General features: G+C 33.7%; 1 protein-coding gene across 1 annotated transcript; it reads left to right on the top strand.

Moving 5' to 3' along the window:
• Window positions 1–1744: 1744 nt before the first annotated feature.
• LOC119604079 (fibroin heavy chain) lies at window positions 1745–13030 on the top strand. Its single transcript, XM_037956552.1, has 16 exons — window positions 1745–1867; window positions 2328–2520; window positions 6791–6828; window positions 7066–7169; window positions 7236–7319; window positions 7435–7980; window positions 8044–8112; window positions 8172–8210; window positions 8380–8469; window positions 8630–8851; window positions 8910–10925; window positions 10986–11332; window positions 11397–11590; window positions 11665–11787; window positions 11849–11946; window positions 12016–13030. Exons 2-16 carry the CDS (start codon window positions 2452–2454, stop codon window positions 12651–12653), a joined length of 4677 nt encoding a protein of 1558 aa, XP_037812480.1. The 5' UTR covers window positions 1745–1867; window positions 2328–2451; the 3' UTR covers window positions 12654–13030.
• Window positions 13031–18693: the final 5663 nt, after the last annotated feature.

Here is an 18693-nt window from a genome sequence, read left to right as displayed (position 1 = left end):
AAAAGAAGAAGAATTAAACCTATAGTGTATGTGTACCAACTTAGCGTCAGCAGAATTTTCTTACCCTATCACGCGTGCTATGTAATGGCAATATTGAGCTCCTCTGGTCTAGGACGAATATTTTTGTATGCTACAAACATCAGCACAAATCCAATATACCCTCCCCACTAAAGTGGTGTAGGGTATAAAAATATATGCTTAACCAAACATTATCAAATGTATTGGAAAATCAATAGTTATTGAAATCCTTGGATCTGGGGAACGAGAGAGAAAATAATAGATTTCCGTCAAAACCTGGAGTGCAATTTAATTGCCGAAAAGAGCTGATCTAATAGTAGTTCCAAACTACATACATACTTTTTCAAATACATCACAACGAACTCAAAGAACTGAAGTGCAGTGTGGACGCATCAAACCCTTATCATACATAGCTTTGTATGTTTTTTTTGTATGTTCGCATGCTACCGATAATTTTCAAAGGAATCTCAGATAAGATGATCCCAGACAGAGACAGGAACATTTTTAAAAACGCCTTCCGCCGGTCGCATGGGGTTTTAAACTCTGAGGTATTTCTAATACCGGCTTAGCTAAATTAAGCCTTTTTTTGATAAATGGACACTTTGAGATCCATGGACTTTATGACAAATTGCTTATGGACATAACATGGACGCTATGACATTGGACACTATGACACGCCACCTCTTTCGTCTTGTAAAGACTTTCTATCTATCGCATTTCCAGAATTAGTTGTTGATTAGTCCGATAGAATATGAGATTGATATCCGATAAGGATGTATCCTCTTGCCACTGTTATTTAATATAGTTCTAGAAAGGACCCTTGAAAAAGTGAACGCCAGGAAGATAGTATGGGGACTGCGATGCCGGCAGAATGATATGTTAAAGCTTCTGTAGCGACACGTTGGTTACGGAACCGGCTAGTCTATGGATAAATGTCGCCAACACAAAAACTCTCGGTATTAATGTGATGTCGAAAGAATTATTTGAATTGAGGTTGTCCGTCCATCCTTGGGAGTATTATTCTTTAAGTCCAACTTCATTGTCGATTATAACAACAAAGTCAAAGTGTTTTCAAAAGCGTTTTAATTTCGCCACAAATTACTACAATTCTCTCTTAACTGTTATGAAAAACACGCTAAAATAGCAAATTGTCTACTTAAAGCTATCAATAGATACAATCTAAATGTTATGATAGGGACTCATCATTTTCGCACCCTCGATTTCAAATTGAAACGTTTACATTCGTAAAACATAAAAAACGAAATCATTTTAACATTTTCTGACAATATCTGATGAATGGAATCGCTGGCTGCTGGTCTTGCTGATATTGTTTCAGATGTATGCGATAATGCGAACCAAGATGAAAATTATGAATAACAGAACACACAAACAAAACTATGTATCTGTGTTTTGTATGTATTTGTGTTTATTGTTGTAATTATTTGTGGAGCTCTCATGGATCCTACTATGTATAAATGTAAAAATTACAACAAAACTTAATCGTAATCGAAATGTAAAAACAACGACAAAATACATGTGTACATACATATGTACATCAGTGTTGTTTCATTGTTGGTCTGTATTGAATTTCATTTGAATGTGAGAAAAAAAACGAACGAACATATACAAACGATCATACATACGATCGATCAAGAAAAAGTATCTGTGTGCAATTGTGTCTTGATGTCTTTTTTTATAGTTTTGTTTTAGTTTTAATTTATTTTCTGAATAAATTTCAATATTTTTTAAGTATAGCTCTTAGTTCTTTTGAATATTGTGCGTTATTTGGAATCCAGCAGTTGTCGCGATCGGAAGCATTTGAAAACGTTACAATTTCCTGCGTTGAAAAGTAATATTATAATTATTATGTATCTCTATACATAGAAAAAACACTATTTGAAAAAAAGAAGCTTATCAAAACTAAATGTCGGAATTTGAGAAAACAAAAACATAAAAAAGGATTTATTTCAGATATAATTTCAATTTGTTTTTATTTTACTTATTTAAAACTGATGTTAATTTAAAAGAAATTAATAAATAATAAAAACTTTTAAAACAATGAAAATAAAACCCTTTCAACAACAGAAAATAATTCAAAAAATTTTTAAAATTAAAAAAATATATATATATTAAGAAATAAGTGAAGCTATAAAAAATATGTTTTAAAATTAACGACACTTGTTTAATCTCATGTCTACAGATAATATATTGTTTTAATACATACATACATAAAAAAATTGAGAAATAAAATTATTAAAAATATAAAGAATTGTGCTAAAAAGTATTAATTCATTTCGATCTCATTCTAGTTTGCTGTCATTTTATGTGGAATTAAGTCGTGTCTTAGCAACGACAAAATATAAAACAAATCTAATCGTATTTAAAAGTGATTTCAGAAGTTAATTCAAATACATTTTTGGATTAACAAGAAAAATGTTGCCCTTTCGTTGGGGCCTGCTTGGTGTGGCGCTATTAGTGGCCTTTTCACATGGAGCATCAATTGTAAGTGAAAATGATTAAAATACAAAAAAAAAATAGAAAACTGATTAAAAATATTTAATAATGTCTATAAATAAACTTAAACATAATTAAAAAAGTGTACATTTTATTAAGAAAAATTATTTAAGACTAGTATCAAAAAACTAAAGTGTTTGAATTCGCGTCATACATGAAATATGAAAATTTTTATTGTGTTTATCGTATAAAATAAAATTTTACTCGAATTTTTTGTTAAACTATTAAATCCGTTAAGAAAAAAATTGTTATAGTACTGGTGAAAAAATTTCTGTTGGTGCAACTAAGGAATACATTTGCCGTCATCATTCGATCAGATGCAAAATCATGTTTTGTCACTGCAATTGTATAAATTTAACTTAAATAATACCAGTAACTATTTGCATGATTGGGTTAAATAAAATAATATTTAAATCAAATTATTTCAAAGTTATGTGTGTAAAGTTGTGTAAATTTTTACAAATTAATTTTTTTTTTTAATTTTGCACGATGTTTTCCCTTGTTTAACATCTTAAAATATTCGAATTTATGTTAATATGTTTAAAAAACAGAAGAAATTAAAAAGTCTGAACTTTTAATTTTTAAAACATAATAGAATCGGTAAATTAGGCAATTTACATTGGTCTGGAAAAAATATTTTGTTTTGGTTCCTTTGGATTTTAATACATGTTTCTGATAGATTGAGTGTTCCCAAATGGAGATGTACTTTTGAAATATTTCTTAAACTTATTTAAAATTAGTGTTTCTATACAGTGGGAAAATGAAACGTACACGCCTGGTACCAAATTGACACCAAACTGTTTATAATTTTTCAATAACATCCGTTGTCAAAGTATATACATACATACGATAACACTATGTAATGTTGACAATATTGCAACAATTCGTTGTCGAAATCTACCGTTGCCTAAATGTTGCAATGTTGACAACGTTGCTACATAGTGTTTTCGTACGTATGGATATACTTTGACAACGGATGTTATTGAAAAATTTTAAACTCTTTGGTGTCAATTTGGTACCAGTCGTGTATATTTCTTTTTCCCTTTGTGTAAGGGATATAATATCTGCAATAACATCGCTCCCAAGATATTTGAATATAATTTCGACCTAAACTTGTCAATGACAAGTAAAGAGTCCATGGTTTCACTTAAAAATTTATATCTAGATACAAAGGATTGATTTCAAAACGCAACTATTTGTAAGTGTTTAATTTTAATAAAACAAGTAGAAAAGTATAGTCGGGTATGGCCGACCATATGAAAATCTACACCATGAGTACATTTTAGAAATTAGTTATTTCTTATAAAGATACTTTTATGTTGAATTTTACCTTAATTCCGATGTATTTAAATATTTTATTGATGAAAAACTAATTTTCTAAAAGAGTCTTATATGGGAGTTAGAGTCAAATAAATATGGCCTCAAAAATTGGGAAATTGCAATACTAATGGTCAATTTTGGACGCTTATTTTCAATAGGCTTCGTCCTTGTACAGAAAAATTCTTATGGTTAAAATTTTGTTAAAATATCTTGAATTGAAACGTATATTCCCCTCCCACTATAGTGGTGTAGGGTATAATGATTAGGCATAATGTAAGAATATCCCAGGAGTTCGCGGGATATCCCAGAACTACCTATTTAAGCTACCTCTTAGAGTTACCTCTAGCTACCGGCTACTCTTTTTAACATGTGCTTGTCCTACAAGGAATGCAATCGACACTCCATAGATTACAAACAGAAAGTCAGTTTGAACTAACTCAAAAGAGACAATGCATGTCAATGAACTTTTTTGCTTTGGACTGTAAAGTGACCACTGTCTTATCTTTCGCTTACAAAGGCGACACTAAATTGACGACAGTCTTCATTCTAGTTTACAGAGAAGAGCTTTTGTGACGAAAGACTAACGTGAAAATGGTGTCTTTTCGAATATATTAACTCTTTGTTGAACTGCTGGATTATTAAATACGTTCACATGTATAGATGACCTCTTCGAAAATGCATAACTGAACTGCATCTTATAATTAGTTTGCGATGCTGATGCAAATAAACTGATAATCATTTTATCAATAGGATTTTGTATTTTTATCCATACGAAATTAATGTTAATGAAACAAATTAAAATCGTAATACTCATCTCATCAGGTATTTTTATGATGCTAGTTTTACCATATTTTTGCGCATCATAATTTCTGCGATGCATTTCCTAAGTCACTGCGCATCAGATGCAGATATACTTCTAATATGGATGATAATAGCTTTCATTCAAAATTCCCTTCCCTACCTTAACGTCCATTACTGTTTTAAATTAACATAAATCCACTAAAACTATTTTCAATCAATAAATATCATAAATATGTATATAGGAATTGAGGTAAAGTCCGATATAACAAAGAACGAAATTGTTATATTGTATCAAAAAGATTTTAAATATACTCTTAACTATACTACTATACTTTCTTACTTGATATTTATATGTTGCAACGGACTTCTTCGAAATCCGCTTACTACTTAAGTACTAAAGTAGTATTCGGTATTAATTGACCTCAACAATGTTTATTTGTTACAATATTTATCTTAATATTTAAACAATAAAGTTTTTTTTATGTTCGTGCAAGATTTGAAGATTCTAGCTGCAACAGTTTCCCAGATAAACGAATTTATGTATTTTATTCATATGGGAGGTGCCACGCCCCCTATTTCTATTCCCTCCATAGATTTCAATGTCTACAGTGCAAAATTTGAGGATTTTCGCTATTTCTAATTATTAATTTCAAAGATACGAAATTTTATATTTAATTCATATAGGAGGTACCACGCCCCAATTACTAGTCCATCCATTTTTATACCATTCACCTTCGTAAGAAGGGTATATGTATATAAGTTTTTCATTTCGTTTGTAATTCCCACAATATAATTTTCCGATCATATAGAAATAGATAGATAGCGGAGTCATAAAGGCCATGTCTGTCTGTCTGTTGAAATAAATTTTTTGTACACTCCAGAGATTTTGGAATCCAAATCCGAAAATTTCATCAAAAAAAAGCTTATTTTGCACGCTTTGACAACTTTTTAAATTTACTATTTTTTTCTTAAGTTAATATACAATATGTAGTATCATTTGAAAGGTTTTTGGAAGATACATCTAACACAGGAATAAAAAATATACAGGACCTGGTCGTTGTCGCAATCTAAACTTTATGCACATCCGTTGTCTAAAAGTTAACAAACGTGGTAAGCTCAAAATGCGTTGTAAATAGTGAGCTTACCACGTTTGTTAACAACGGATGTGCATAAAGTTTAGATTGCGACAACGAATTGTTGCAATGTTGACAAAGTTGCGTGGTCTACATTACATGTTGTTGTTGTATGTATATACTTGACAACGGATGTTATTGAAAAATTTGGTGTCAATTTGGTACCAGGCGTGTTCCTCTGTATAACGGTGTACAAAAAAACACTTTTGGAATCTGACCATAAGGACACGGTTATTTACATAAATGTATATTTTTTATATTGTACAACATTGGATGTGGCTTTAAAATCCCTCTCAATCAATATTTTAAAAGGGGTAACAAAATCAAGATTTTGCTTTTCATATAGAATGACTCGGTCTAATATAGGAATTTAAAAACATCAAACAATACCCCATGACTGTTAAGTGAAATTAAGGACCGATTTAAAAGTTGTTATAATTATAAAAACTAATTGAAAAATAAAATAAAATTTTTATTTTTTTTTTTAATCCATTTCACTAACATTTGAAAACTTCCGTTTTCTATTTGAAAATTAACAGGAAATTACAAAGATCTATGATAAGAATTTAATAATATGCTGCGCCGAAAAAAAGAAAGACCAAGGTCATATATATTTGAAAAATATTAATTAGAACAAGAAATAAAAAACAATGAAACTGAATCAGTGAAAAAAAAACACACAAAAAGCAAGTGATGCGTGTAATTAATCCGTGAATAGCTTAGAAAAAGTAGGTCTTCTTATTGATAAAGTTGACATTTGAAATGAACTTAGTATTTCAAACACTTAATCACAGTTTTTTTTTTAATAATTTAAAACTTAAGAAATTATTAAATATTAAACAAGTAGAATGATTTGGTAGTATGTATTATTATTATGATTTAATATTAATGTAATTAAATAATTAGTATAAATAATTCAAGGTTACATTAGAATTAAATATATTAAATAAGTATTTGTATTGCAAAAGTTTTGTAAAATAATTTATGTTTCTTTTATTTTACAGAATTCAGCTGATGAAGTTCAAAGAACCAAAAGAAGCTAGTAAGTTGATATTTTACACATTAAGTCCGTATATATCTGACAAATCCTCTCTGTGATTGTTCATTCGTAATTATTGCTTGGTACCGTTTGACACGAATTCGAAATAATTATAAATTTGTCCTCAAATTGTGAATGTCTTATACTGATATTTTCTAATTCTGAGATTTTTTGAGGACTTCTTTTTCATATTTTCTTAATATATGCATAAATAAATGACAAATTAATATTATTCTATAGCAAACGTGGCCAGACTCAATCTCAGTACTTAAATTTTGGACAACCTGAACTTGATGGTAAAGCAGAGGCTGAAGCTACAGAAAATGGTTCCAGATCTACAGTTTGTATGTGCAGTTTTTAATATATTTGAAAAATTTTGTAAAAAAAATATAATTTTTATTTTGTTGCAGCTGGAACCCATGGTATGGGACAAGCTCAAAGTCAATTCTCTAGTGGAGACTGCAGTGGCTGTGGTGTCGGAAGTCCCCTTTATGGTAATTAAACATGTTTGTAATTTCATTAAATTAATGTTATATACTCCATATATTTGTGACATAATTGTAAATATTATTCTTAAATTAAATTATACTTGTTTTATTCATTTTTAAGATTACTCTACTGGATCTCCCGACCCTCTTAGATTGGACGGAAATGTTATCTCTTATTCAGATGGTAAACCTTCATCGATAATTGGAATGCCTGGAACACAACCTGGTGGAGCTTTTGATACTGGTGCTGTAGGTCAAGTCGGTAGTCCTGGCATAGGTGGTGTTTATGGTCCAGGTATTGGTGGTACACCAGTTCAAATGGGACAGCCTGGTATTGGTGGTGGTTACGCTCCAGGTACTGGTGCTGCAGGAGCTCCAGGAACTGCTGGTGCTGGAAGACCTGGTATTGGAGGAGCCTTTGCTCCAGGTACTGGATACGCACCCGGTGCTGGTGTTGCAGGACAAGCTCCAGGAACCGCTGGTGCTCAACAAGTTGGAAGACCCGGTATGGGAGGAGCCTTTGCTCCAGGTACTGGATATGCTCCCGGTGCTGGTGATGCAGGACAAGCTCCAGGAACTGCTGGACAAGTTGGAAGACCCGGCATGGGAGGAGCCTTTGCTCCTGGTACTGGATACGCTCCTGGTGCAGGACACGCTGGAGCACCAGGTAATTAATCGAATAAATATTCTTTATATGAAAAACATTTCATCTGCCCGCATCATTCTTAAGGAACTTCATACGCTCCTGGTTATGGCCCAACTACTGGTAGTGGTGGTATTGGACAACAAGGTGCTCCAGGTATTAATATACATTACAAACATTAAATAATTATCAAATAATATTAATTTTCATAATAGGGACAACATATGGTCCAGGTTCTGGAGTTCAGCCATCAGGTATACACAGTTATATATAGTATTAGTTTAATTATACATATGCGTACATTAGAGTGACGCTGAAAATAAAAGCTTAGTTCCATATTATAGATCGATAGATCGTATTAATTTATAATATCGTTTAAATAATAAATATACATATTTAAATTTGCAATAATGTATTTTCCAGGCGTTGGAAAACCTGGTTTCGGTGGAATGGGACAACAAGGACAGAGACAACCACAATTGATCGCACCTCCTGGATTGCCAGGTCAAGAGGGTATGTATATTGTTATTAATATCCTCATAAACGATATTCAATATACATATTTGGAATATTTAAGTACAAATTTTCGAATTAGTCCGATATATTCAACAATGGCTTATGGCATTTTCAAGTAGAATTCATTAAGGTTATTATTTCCTTAAATAATTTACAGGACAACATCCTGGTGCCGGTTTCGGTCCTCAAATGCCAGGTTATGGTCAAGGTGCAGGTCAACAAATACAACCTTCTGGTGCTGGTGGCCAACAAGTACCATCATATGGTATCGATGGCCGTCAACCAAGTGCTAGCGGCCAACAGATCCCTTCCTATGGACAGCCCGGACAACAGGCTCCTGGTCAACAAGTTACACAACCTGGAACATTCTATAGACCAAGTAAATAAATACATAAAAACATTTAAATAACTTTTAACGATTCTCTTCATATTTAAAGGTGCTGGATTTGCTCCCGGCCAACAGCAAGTACCCCAATATGGTACTGACCAACAGGCCACCGGTTATCCTCAACAACCTGGTTTTGCACCAGGCTATGGAGGAGCAGGAAGGCAAACAGGTGGAGCAGTACAACCTGGCACAGGACCACAACAAATTATGCAACAACCTGGCGCAGGCACTATTGGAAGACCCGGAGCTGGTGGAATCCAACAAGGTGTGGGTGGTGGTTTTGGACAAACAACTGGAACTGGTGCTGGTATTGGTCAACAACCTGGAAGTGGAGTTCAACCAGGTTATCAAACTCAACCTGGAGGTGTTTATGGTCAACCAGGAACCGGTGTTACTTCCGGTCAAGAAGGTGTTTATCAACCTGGTGGCGCTTTTGTTCAACCTGGTACAGGAGTTCAACAAGGTCGTGTTCAACCAAGTGGAGGTTTTGTTCAACCTGGTGCAGGTGGCCAACAAGGTGTTGTTCAGCCAGGTGCCGGCTACAGACAACCCGGGACACAACCTGGTGCTGGATTTGGACAACCTGGAACTGCCTTCGGTCAACCTGGTGTAGGTGTTCAACAAGGTCGAGTTCAACCAAGTGGTGGATTTGTTCAACCAGGCACAGGAGTTCAACAAGGTGGTGTTCAACCAGGTGCCGGCTACAGACAACCCGGATCTGGAATGCAACCTGGTGCTGGTTTTGGCCAACCTGGTGCTGGCTTCGGCCAACCCGGCGTGCAACAGGGCGCTGGCGTACAACAAGGAGTTGGTGTACAACATGGTCGTGTTCAACCAAGTGGTGGATTTGTGCAACCAGGTACTGGAGTTCAACATGGAGGCGTTCAACCAGGTACTAGCTTTGGTAGACCTGGAACAGGTGTACAACCTGGTGCTGGTTTTGTTCAACCCGGTACTGGCGCTCAGCCGGGCCGTCTTCAACCTAGCGGTGGTTTTGTTCAGCCTGGTACTCAACCAGGTGCTGGCTATGGTCAACCAGGATCAGGAGTTCAACCTGGAACTGGTTATGGTCAGCAAGGTGTAGGTGTTCAACCTGGTACTGCATTTGGCCAACCGGCTGCAGGAGTTCAACAAGGCTCAGGAGTATCACATGGTGTTGGTCAACAAGGTATATTAACCCAACCAGGTGCTGGTTTCGGTCAACCCGGTGCCGGATATCAACCTGGCGCAGGTTTGACAAAACCTGGAACTGGAGTGTCACAAAGACCTACAGGTGTTCAACAAGTACCCGGTTATGTTCCCAGATATGGACAGCAAGGTGCAGGAGCTCAACCAGGAACTGGAGTTGGTTTAGGTCAACCACCTCAAATGACATTCGGTCAACCCGGTTCGGTTCAACAAGGTGGTGTTCGTCCAAGTGGTAGTTTTGTGCAACCCGGTACTGGCGTACAACCAGGACGTGGGCAACCTAGTGCTGAATATGGTCAACCAGGAGCAGGAATAGGTCAACAAGTATCCGGTCAACCTGGAGTTGGTCAACAAGGTGGTGCTCAGCCAGGAGCTGGTTTTGGTCAATATCCTGGATCTGGTTTCCCCCAACCTGGAGCTGGTTTTGTTCCCCAACCTGCTGGAGGCGTACAACAAGGTGCAGGAGTACAACAAGGTGTAGGTGTGCAACAAGGAGCTGGAGTTCAACAAGGCGTTGGTGTTCAACAAGGTACAGGCTTTGGTCCTGGTTATGATAGTACTTATGGTCAACAACCTGGAGCTGGTGGAGGTTATGATCAAATTAGTGGTGGTCAACCAGGTACTGGTGCTCAATATGGCCAACCCGGATTTGGACAACAAGGATCTGGAATCCCGTCTGGCGCTGGACAACCAAGTGGAGCTGGAGTTCAAGTACCAGGTGCTGGTGTCCAGACTGGTTATGGCCAACCTACCGGCACAGGTGTTTCTGAATACGGTCAAGGTCCCCAACAAATTGTTCAACCCGGTTCAACCTACATTCCTGGCGGTGTACAACCTTCCGGAGTACAACAAGGAGTTGCTGGATCTGGAGGTTTGGGTAAGAATTTGATATCTTAGTAATTAATGAGGGTTGCATACATATGTTTTTATTTTTTAGTTGCTGGTGTTGGTGGTGCTGACGATGCTTTCTCACAAGCTGAATCTTCTATTGGTAATGGACAAGCCGCAGCGAGTGCTCAAGGTAAAAAGAATGGAGGCACAGCTAAAACACAAGTGCAGGGTACTTACAGTTCAAGTGGATCGTTCAGTGCTAGTGCTATGACCTCAGATAGTGACCGTTCAGCAAGTTCCCAAGTGACCGGTGGAGCCGAAGGCGCCATGAGTCAATCTCAAGGTCAAGGTGGAGCTGCTCAGTCTCAAGCACAAGTACAAGTAAACGAAAAGACTGGAGGAACAAAGGCATCATCTCAAAGTGGTGGTATAATCCACCAAAGCCAGAGTGAGGTAAGATATCAATGGCGATTACTACTGATTATTTGAAGCTAATGCCAAATATATTTTAATATAGGTACAAGCTAACGATAAAGGTGGTTTGGCTGATGCTCAGTCAAGTGGTCCAGGTCAAACATCATCTCAAGCTCAAATCGGTTTTAGACCTGGTCAGGATGGTGAAATTGTACGATCTACAGGCGGTGGTCAAGCCTCTGCACAGTCAGGTGTACATTCTGGAAACAGCCAGTCTCAAATTCAGGGAACTTCGAAGTAATAATTAAAGTTTTATGAATACAAGTTGGAATCACTTAATTTAAATTATTTTTTTTTTAATTCATCTTTAGATATGGCGTTTCTTATCATGGTGCAGCTCAATCTGCTTCCGGTACGAAAGAACAGGTTGCAACCTATCGCGAACAAAATAGAGATCTCTTTAACACAATCAGCCAATTCGGAAACACTGATGCGTAATATTGTGAATTATGCTTGAGTTGTAGTCTAGAAACTTATTGAAGATTTTTATTACAGGGTAACTGATCGCGTTGATACTGTATATAATCCAGCTCTTACATCTGAGTCTGACATTCCCGATTTGCAACTAAAAGCTTCCAAAACAAATAAAGAAGGTAAACAACCATCGCATTTCTCAAGAGTTTCTTATAAAAAATGAAACCGAAATATATTTTTATTTTTAGTGGCAAACTCAAATAAATTAGATGATGATTCAAACTTACCTGACGAAGAAGATGAAGAAGAACCCTTTGACGAATATGAAGATGAGGAAGACTATTACAATGAAAATCCCGTTAAAATGGCTTCAAAGACCAATGATGATAAAAAGCAAGAGTCATCAGCATTATATCGCACTCATACCCAAACATCACCCACTCAAACTCAACAGGTGGCCGTTGCCGATCCTACCAAAAAATACAACGTAGTACAAAACCAAAATGGACGTGTCCAAACATATCCCTCACGCACGACTACCGAAACTGTACCCAGTGGTTTCCGTGGCACTGTTAATGTTGAGAAAAAATTCCATACCAAATCATTAGAACCTCATAAGTCCGAGAACAAACTAAACATAACTGCCGACGAAAAACCCGAACACAAGTCAAGAACACCTGACAGTTATGTCACCGTAACAAAATCTGTTACTGGCAGCATGGACAATTCGAAGAATCCTCCTCAAGATAGCAAAAACTTCCAGTCCACCTATTATACTAAATCATCCACTTGCGGTTATTTCACTTTCTCTTGCAACATAGTCTATGGTGCAAATGGTCGCAGCAAGATCTGTCGCCCCAAAGCACCCACCAATGGTAAATGCTAAAATTTACCAAACACTATTTTATATGTAGTTTTATACAAATAATACTAATACGACTAAATATACAACATACAATTCTGTATCATCATTCAAGAAATCAATTCTAACTAAATAAGTGTAAGTTGTAGTAATTCCATGTTCCACGTTCCACTTCTAATTGTATTTCTATTGATTTTAATATTTTTTTCATTTGATTTAGTTTCAATACATATCTGTAAGTTTTTTTCTTTTTTTAATATTTGATTTTATATTAGATTCAAGTTGTTTTTGTTAACAAAAGCAAAACATACCACTGCCCATTTTGTTAATTATATATTTACCTACTACTTAATTTACCGCTAAAAACAAAAACAATTAAAAAAATGTTTAATAAAATTAAATTATTACTTGTTTATTTTTTTCTTTGGGCCTTTGGATTTTCAGCCGGTGGGTGTTGGACCAATATATTTGTCCCCACTATGTATGGTGGTGTGGGGTATAATTATACATATTTTCAATGGAGTATATCGTCACCTGAAACGATTTTGAACCAAAAATTCAAAATCGATTTTATAGTTAATTATAATGTATTGCATCAAAACAAATGTCCCCACAAAAAATTGGAATACTCCAACCAAAAATTAGCGGTTTTGTTGACAAAAAACCCTATCTACAAAAACATTAAAATATTAAAGGTAAAAAGTGCAATTTATCCATTTTTATATACGCCATTGTCAACTATCATAACAAATGATAGGTTTCACTATTAAACAATTTGTTTATTTACTACAAATAAATCGCGTTGATAGAAACAAACTTTTCAATTTGAATAGTTTTTTGTTTCTCCTGTAAAATTTTAAAAATGTTAGATAGGGCCGTTTGCGTTTTAGGTGACGATATGTAATTAACTTGAAGTTTTTTAGTAAAAGTAGGGTCAGTAATGGATTTAGAACATCATCGCCGTGGATGGGTATGTCAGCACAAGCACCAATTGCAGGGAACAGATCCTTATACATGTCCTTAATACAAAAGTCTTAGGTAATAAAGCTACTTTTGTCAATAGAATCGGGAAAGTAGTATTAGACATAACTATACAGGCTTATGCTCCTCCTGCTTACACAACCGAATACCAGACAAAGAATATAAAAAGAAGATCAATGAAAAACCTGTTGAATGAAGTTGCAAACTATATTAATGAATCATCCGATAACAAATTGTATACACTTGCAGTATGCGTTGATATCTATGACGACTTCAATTAAGCAAACACTGATGCTCTTATACATCAATAAACGATTAAAAACCTCCAGAGGAGTCTAATGAGAATGTATCCGTATACACAAAACTCGAAGATTCTGATTCTAATTAGAATAAATTATTAAGCCGGATATTAGAGCATTGCTACACGGATAGATAAAAACAGGGGGAAAGAACTGGTGTTCTATATTGAAAAGCCCAGTAACTTAAAAATACTACCGTGTATTTAATTACAACACTAGCTCCTAGAAAGAAATGCGTGCAATAAGGGAATGTGTAAACTGCATTATAATAATTATTATAATGGCACCTACAGATCAGCAATATCAGCTGATAAGGTTAAATCTAATACCGTATTGGGCTGTAAGAAAGCATTAACTTAATACTCTTGGACTCATATAAGTAAATAATAAGTAACAATGTAGAGCGAATGGAGAAATAGTGATCGATGGCGTGTCATACTATCCAGAGTCATAATAACCATGGATGTTATGACAATTTTAAAAGTGTCACAATGTCTATGAGAAAATGACAGACCATAGATTTCAAAGAGTTCATTTATCAAAAAAAGGGTTAATTTAGCAATTATGGTATTCAAAATACCCCACCTCCCAGAGGACACTCTTTTATGGTGGACGTACACAACACGCGTTGAGGCAGCAACGCGTTTTACGCTTTTCAAACTTTTCGCGCTTTACAAGCTGCAAGTTACACACCACGCGTCATTTTGATCTTTTTTTTTTATGTTTTTTTTTAAATTATTACTGTTTTAAAAATCAAAATTTTAAGTTTTTGTTTATTTTTTAAATTGTTTCTTTCATTGTTGATGAAATTCATTTTAGTTTATTCTTATTCTACACAAAACAAAACACAACCCTAATCAGCTGCCGACGCGTCAAAAGTTGAAAGTTGCTGAACTATTCGCGGCAGACGCGTTATAAACTACAGTGTGTAACTTGTTAAATGAAAACACACTATTTCAACTTTTTTTGACAGAAGCTTATAACGCGTTGCCGCGTACAACGCGAGTTGTGTACTTCCACCTTTAAAGAGATCCAAACGCAACAGTCACCAAATTTAGCAGCAATTGTTTTTGGGAGAGTGACCTTTTTAAATTCTGAACTAATTGTCAAATACATTTCTATTTTTGAAGGATATTGTGACACTTTTATCTATCTATATATCTATCTATCTATCTATCTATCTATCTATCTATCTATCTATCTATCTATCTATCTATCTATCTATCTATCTATCTATCTATCTATCTATCTATCTATCTATCTATCTATCTATCTATCTATCTATCTATCTATCTATCTATCTATCTATCTATCTATCTATCTATCTATCTATCTATCTATCTATCTATCTATCTATCTATCTATCTATCTATCTATCTATCTATCTATCTATCTATCTATCTATATATCTATCTATCTATCTATCTATCTATCTATCTATCTATCTATCTATCTATCTATCTATCTATCTATCTATCTATCTATCTATCTATCTATCTATCTATCTATCTATCTATCTATCAATCTATCTATCTATCTATCTATCTATCTATCTATCTATCTATCTATCTATCTATCTATCTATCTATCTATCTATCTATCTATCTATCTATCTATCTATCTATCTATCTATCTATCAATCTATCTATCTACATATGTATATGTATATAAAAGTATAGCATACTTACTAGAAAAATTAAGTAAGTGAAATCGCAGAGTTTTTATACCCTACACCACCATAGTGGGGAGGGTATTATACGTTTGTGCTGATGTTTGTAACGCACAAAAATATTGGTCCTACACCTTAAAGTATACCGATTGACTCAGAATCACTTTCTGAGTCGATTAAGCCATGTCCGTCTGGCTGCCTGTCGCAAGGTACAAGTCGCAATTTTCAAAATATTTTGCTGAAATTTGAACCATACGTGTTTTTTGGTCCACCGACGAAGCCTATTGAAAATGGTCCATTATTTGACCTAGCCCCCATACAACCCTACCCCCCGAAAAGGACTTTTGAGTTCATAATTATGTTAAATATTGTAGTATCTGTACAAAAATCGGGAAAACTTAGTTCTATATACGTCTTAATAATATTACCGATTTTCGTAATTATCGGACATTATTTGACCCCAGCCCCCATACAAAGTCCCCTTCAGAAAATTACTTGAAAGTCAATAATTCACCAATAAACACTAATATTACGATGAAATCCAGCTTACATAACTCTAATGTAAACGTAAAGCCATGTACCAAAATGTATAAGAATAGGCCTATATTTACCCTTGCCCCCATATAATCACTAGAAAATCACTTCTTTTCAACAAATTGTTAAAATATTTCGGAATTAAGGTAAACAACTTAAATGCTTTGTTAATAAAAATAATCGACATTTTTAACATACTCAGTGGTGTAGGGTCGGCCATGCCCGACTATACTTTCCTACTAGTTTATTTATGTATATTGACACAGCTAGTGTTAAAATAAAACACAATAGTTTAATATATTTTTTCAATATTTACTTTTGTTTATTATTTGCCTTTGATTTTCTTTGTTTTGTGTTTGTTTTTTTATATTGTAATATATATTTTTTGTTAAATATTTATTTGTTTCATTTATACAATTTTTGTTTTTTGTTTTTTTCGGGTTCTATTATGAAATTAATTGCAAATTTAATTGTCAATATTTTTGTTTTTTTTCTATTATTGTTGTTGTTTAAATTCTTAAATTACATTTACATACATAAGGATAATTAAATTTTCTTTCTTTTTTAATTATTTGTACATACAGCACATAATGTTTGTATGTATAAGTATAATCAATGAGTATATAATAATGTTTAAGTGTATATAAGTATGTATGTAAGTTTGTATTTCTGTGTATTGAAAAAAGAGGGAGGTATGTTTACCCACGCATATACAGTTTTTAATTTATGCTTAAAAGTTTGTATGTAATAAATAAATACATACATATGTATTTATATTTATGTGCAAATAAATCGCTATGTGTATTTTTTACACAATACATACACAAATACAATCACAAGTACATACATAAGTATACACATACATTCATATATATAAATAAGTATATATGTAAGTACTTTTAGCTATAAATACATATACATATGTATGTAATAAATTTGAGTAGATTTGATCTGCAGTTTTTAGTAACTAATATAAAAACATACATACTATGTAGAGTTACATACATACATAAATATGTTACTAATTAAATACTTAATTATTTTGTTGTTTCATGTGTATTAATTAATAAATAATTTGTATTCATATTAATATTATTTGTATGTAATTAATAATTATAATATTGTACATATTTTGTTTATTGTGTTTTGTAATCTATAAATATAATTATTTATTATACATATACATTTACATACAGAGCAATAGTTATTAATATTTAGTAATAATATTTTATTGTATATTATACATACATAAAAATTCTAATTTATTAATTTTTGTTACACATACAAATAAACTAATGTAATGCACATTTTATTTGTTTATTTTAATAAATTTTTGTTTATTTTTTATTAAATTTTCTCTCTTTTGTATTTGTTGCTATATATATATTTTATTTTTCTTGATTTGTTTTTTTATAATTATGTGTTTAAAAAGACACTGAATTTCACAAAAAGTTATTAATTTTTTTTAAATATTTTTGACTCTCCTCCTATTTGTAATGTTTTTTGTAATATTATCGGTTTTTGTGTGATTTATTTATGTAAGTTATTTTAAAATGTTAGTTAATATTTATTTAGTTAATTTGTTGTTATTATTGTGTATTTATTTTAATATGCTTAATTGTCGTAAAATACAAATGTGGTCTAGAAATACAATTAATTTGAATAATTTTGAATTTTGTCTACAAAATGAAATCGTCTATTTGAAGAACTAAAGTTTGGTAATTTAATTGCTAATATACTAACATAATTTCAGCTCATGTTTATTATACCCTTTGATCTCACGGAATAAGCTCTTATGGACCAGGAAAACGTTCTAAGGGTCAACACGCAAATACTGCATTGGTTCTTTTTAACGGACGGTGCTACTGATGGACTGTAGGGCAGAGATGCAAGCCGAGACGGCTCAAATCGGCGGCGGCTGGCCGCCGGTAATATTTTGCAAACCGCGCCGCCGCCGACTTCTTTCGGCTCAAAAGCTAAGCTGGCTTAAACGTAGCCGCTGATAAAGATTAGAATCGCACATGTATTTCAGAACATAATTTCACTAATTTGAACGGAGTTGCCACTATTTTAAATTCTTATGGCAAATTGAAAAGAGTTGCCACACAATATTGTGCTAATAGTGAAAACTACTATAAATGACCATTTTCTGCAGAAAAAAACTTATATAGAGACAGGTTTCTATGTAACAGACTATTATACAAAGATTTTTTAATATAATAAACCTTATAAGGTCAATTTCTAAAGAAAAAGTTATATTGAGCCGACAATTTAGCCGCCGCCGATATTTTATGTAATAAGCCGCCGCCGCCGACCCAAAATGGTTGCGCCGCCGCCGCCGAACATTTCGCATCGGCTTGTATCTCTGCTGTAGGGTATAGCTTTAAAATATCTAGCCTGAAGGCAATAAGTTTTCATAAATTTTGTATGTACAGCAAAAATCATATTGTTGCGAAAAGCTTTCCTTCTGAATCAGAACACTAAAAAGAAACGAATTGAAAGTTCAAAACCTGTCGGAATAACGCGATCTCAGACCATATAGACACCTCAAAAACTATAACGCCTACTGGCACGAAGAACA

The sequence above is a fragment of the Lucilia sericata genome, unplaced genomic scaffold (genome assembly GCF_015586225.1).
Source record: "Lucilia sericata isolate MDLA Ls3-8-SP2 unplaced genomic scaffold, ASM1558622v1 Contig000000F_arrow, whole genome shotgun sequence".
In the NCBI taxonomy this organism is placed as follows: Eukaryota; Metazoa; Arthropoda; class Insecta; order Diptera; family Calliphoridae; genus Lucilia; species Lucilia sericata.
Note: the sequence above shows the minus strand (reverse complement) of the source record. Positions and strands in the feature narration are given on the sequence as shown.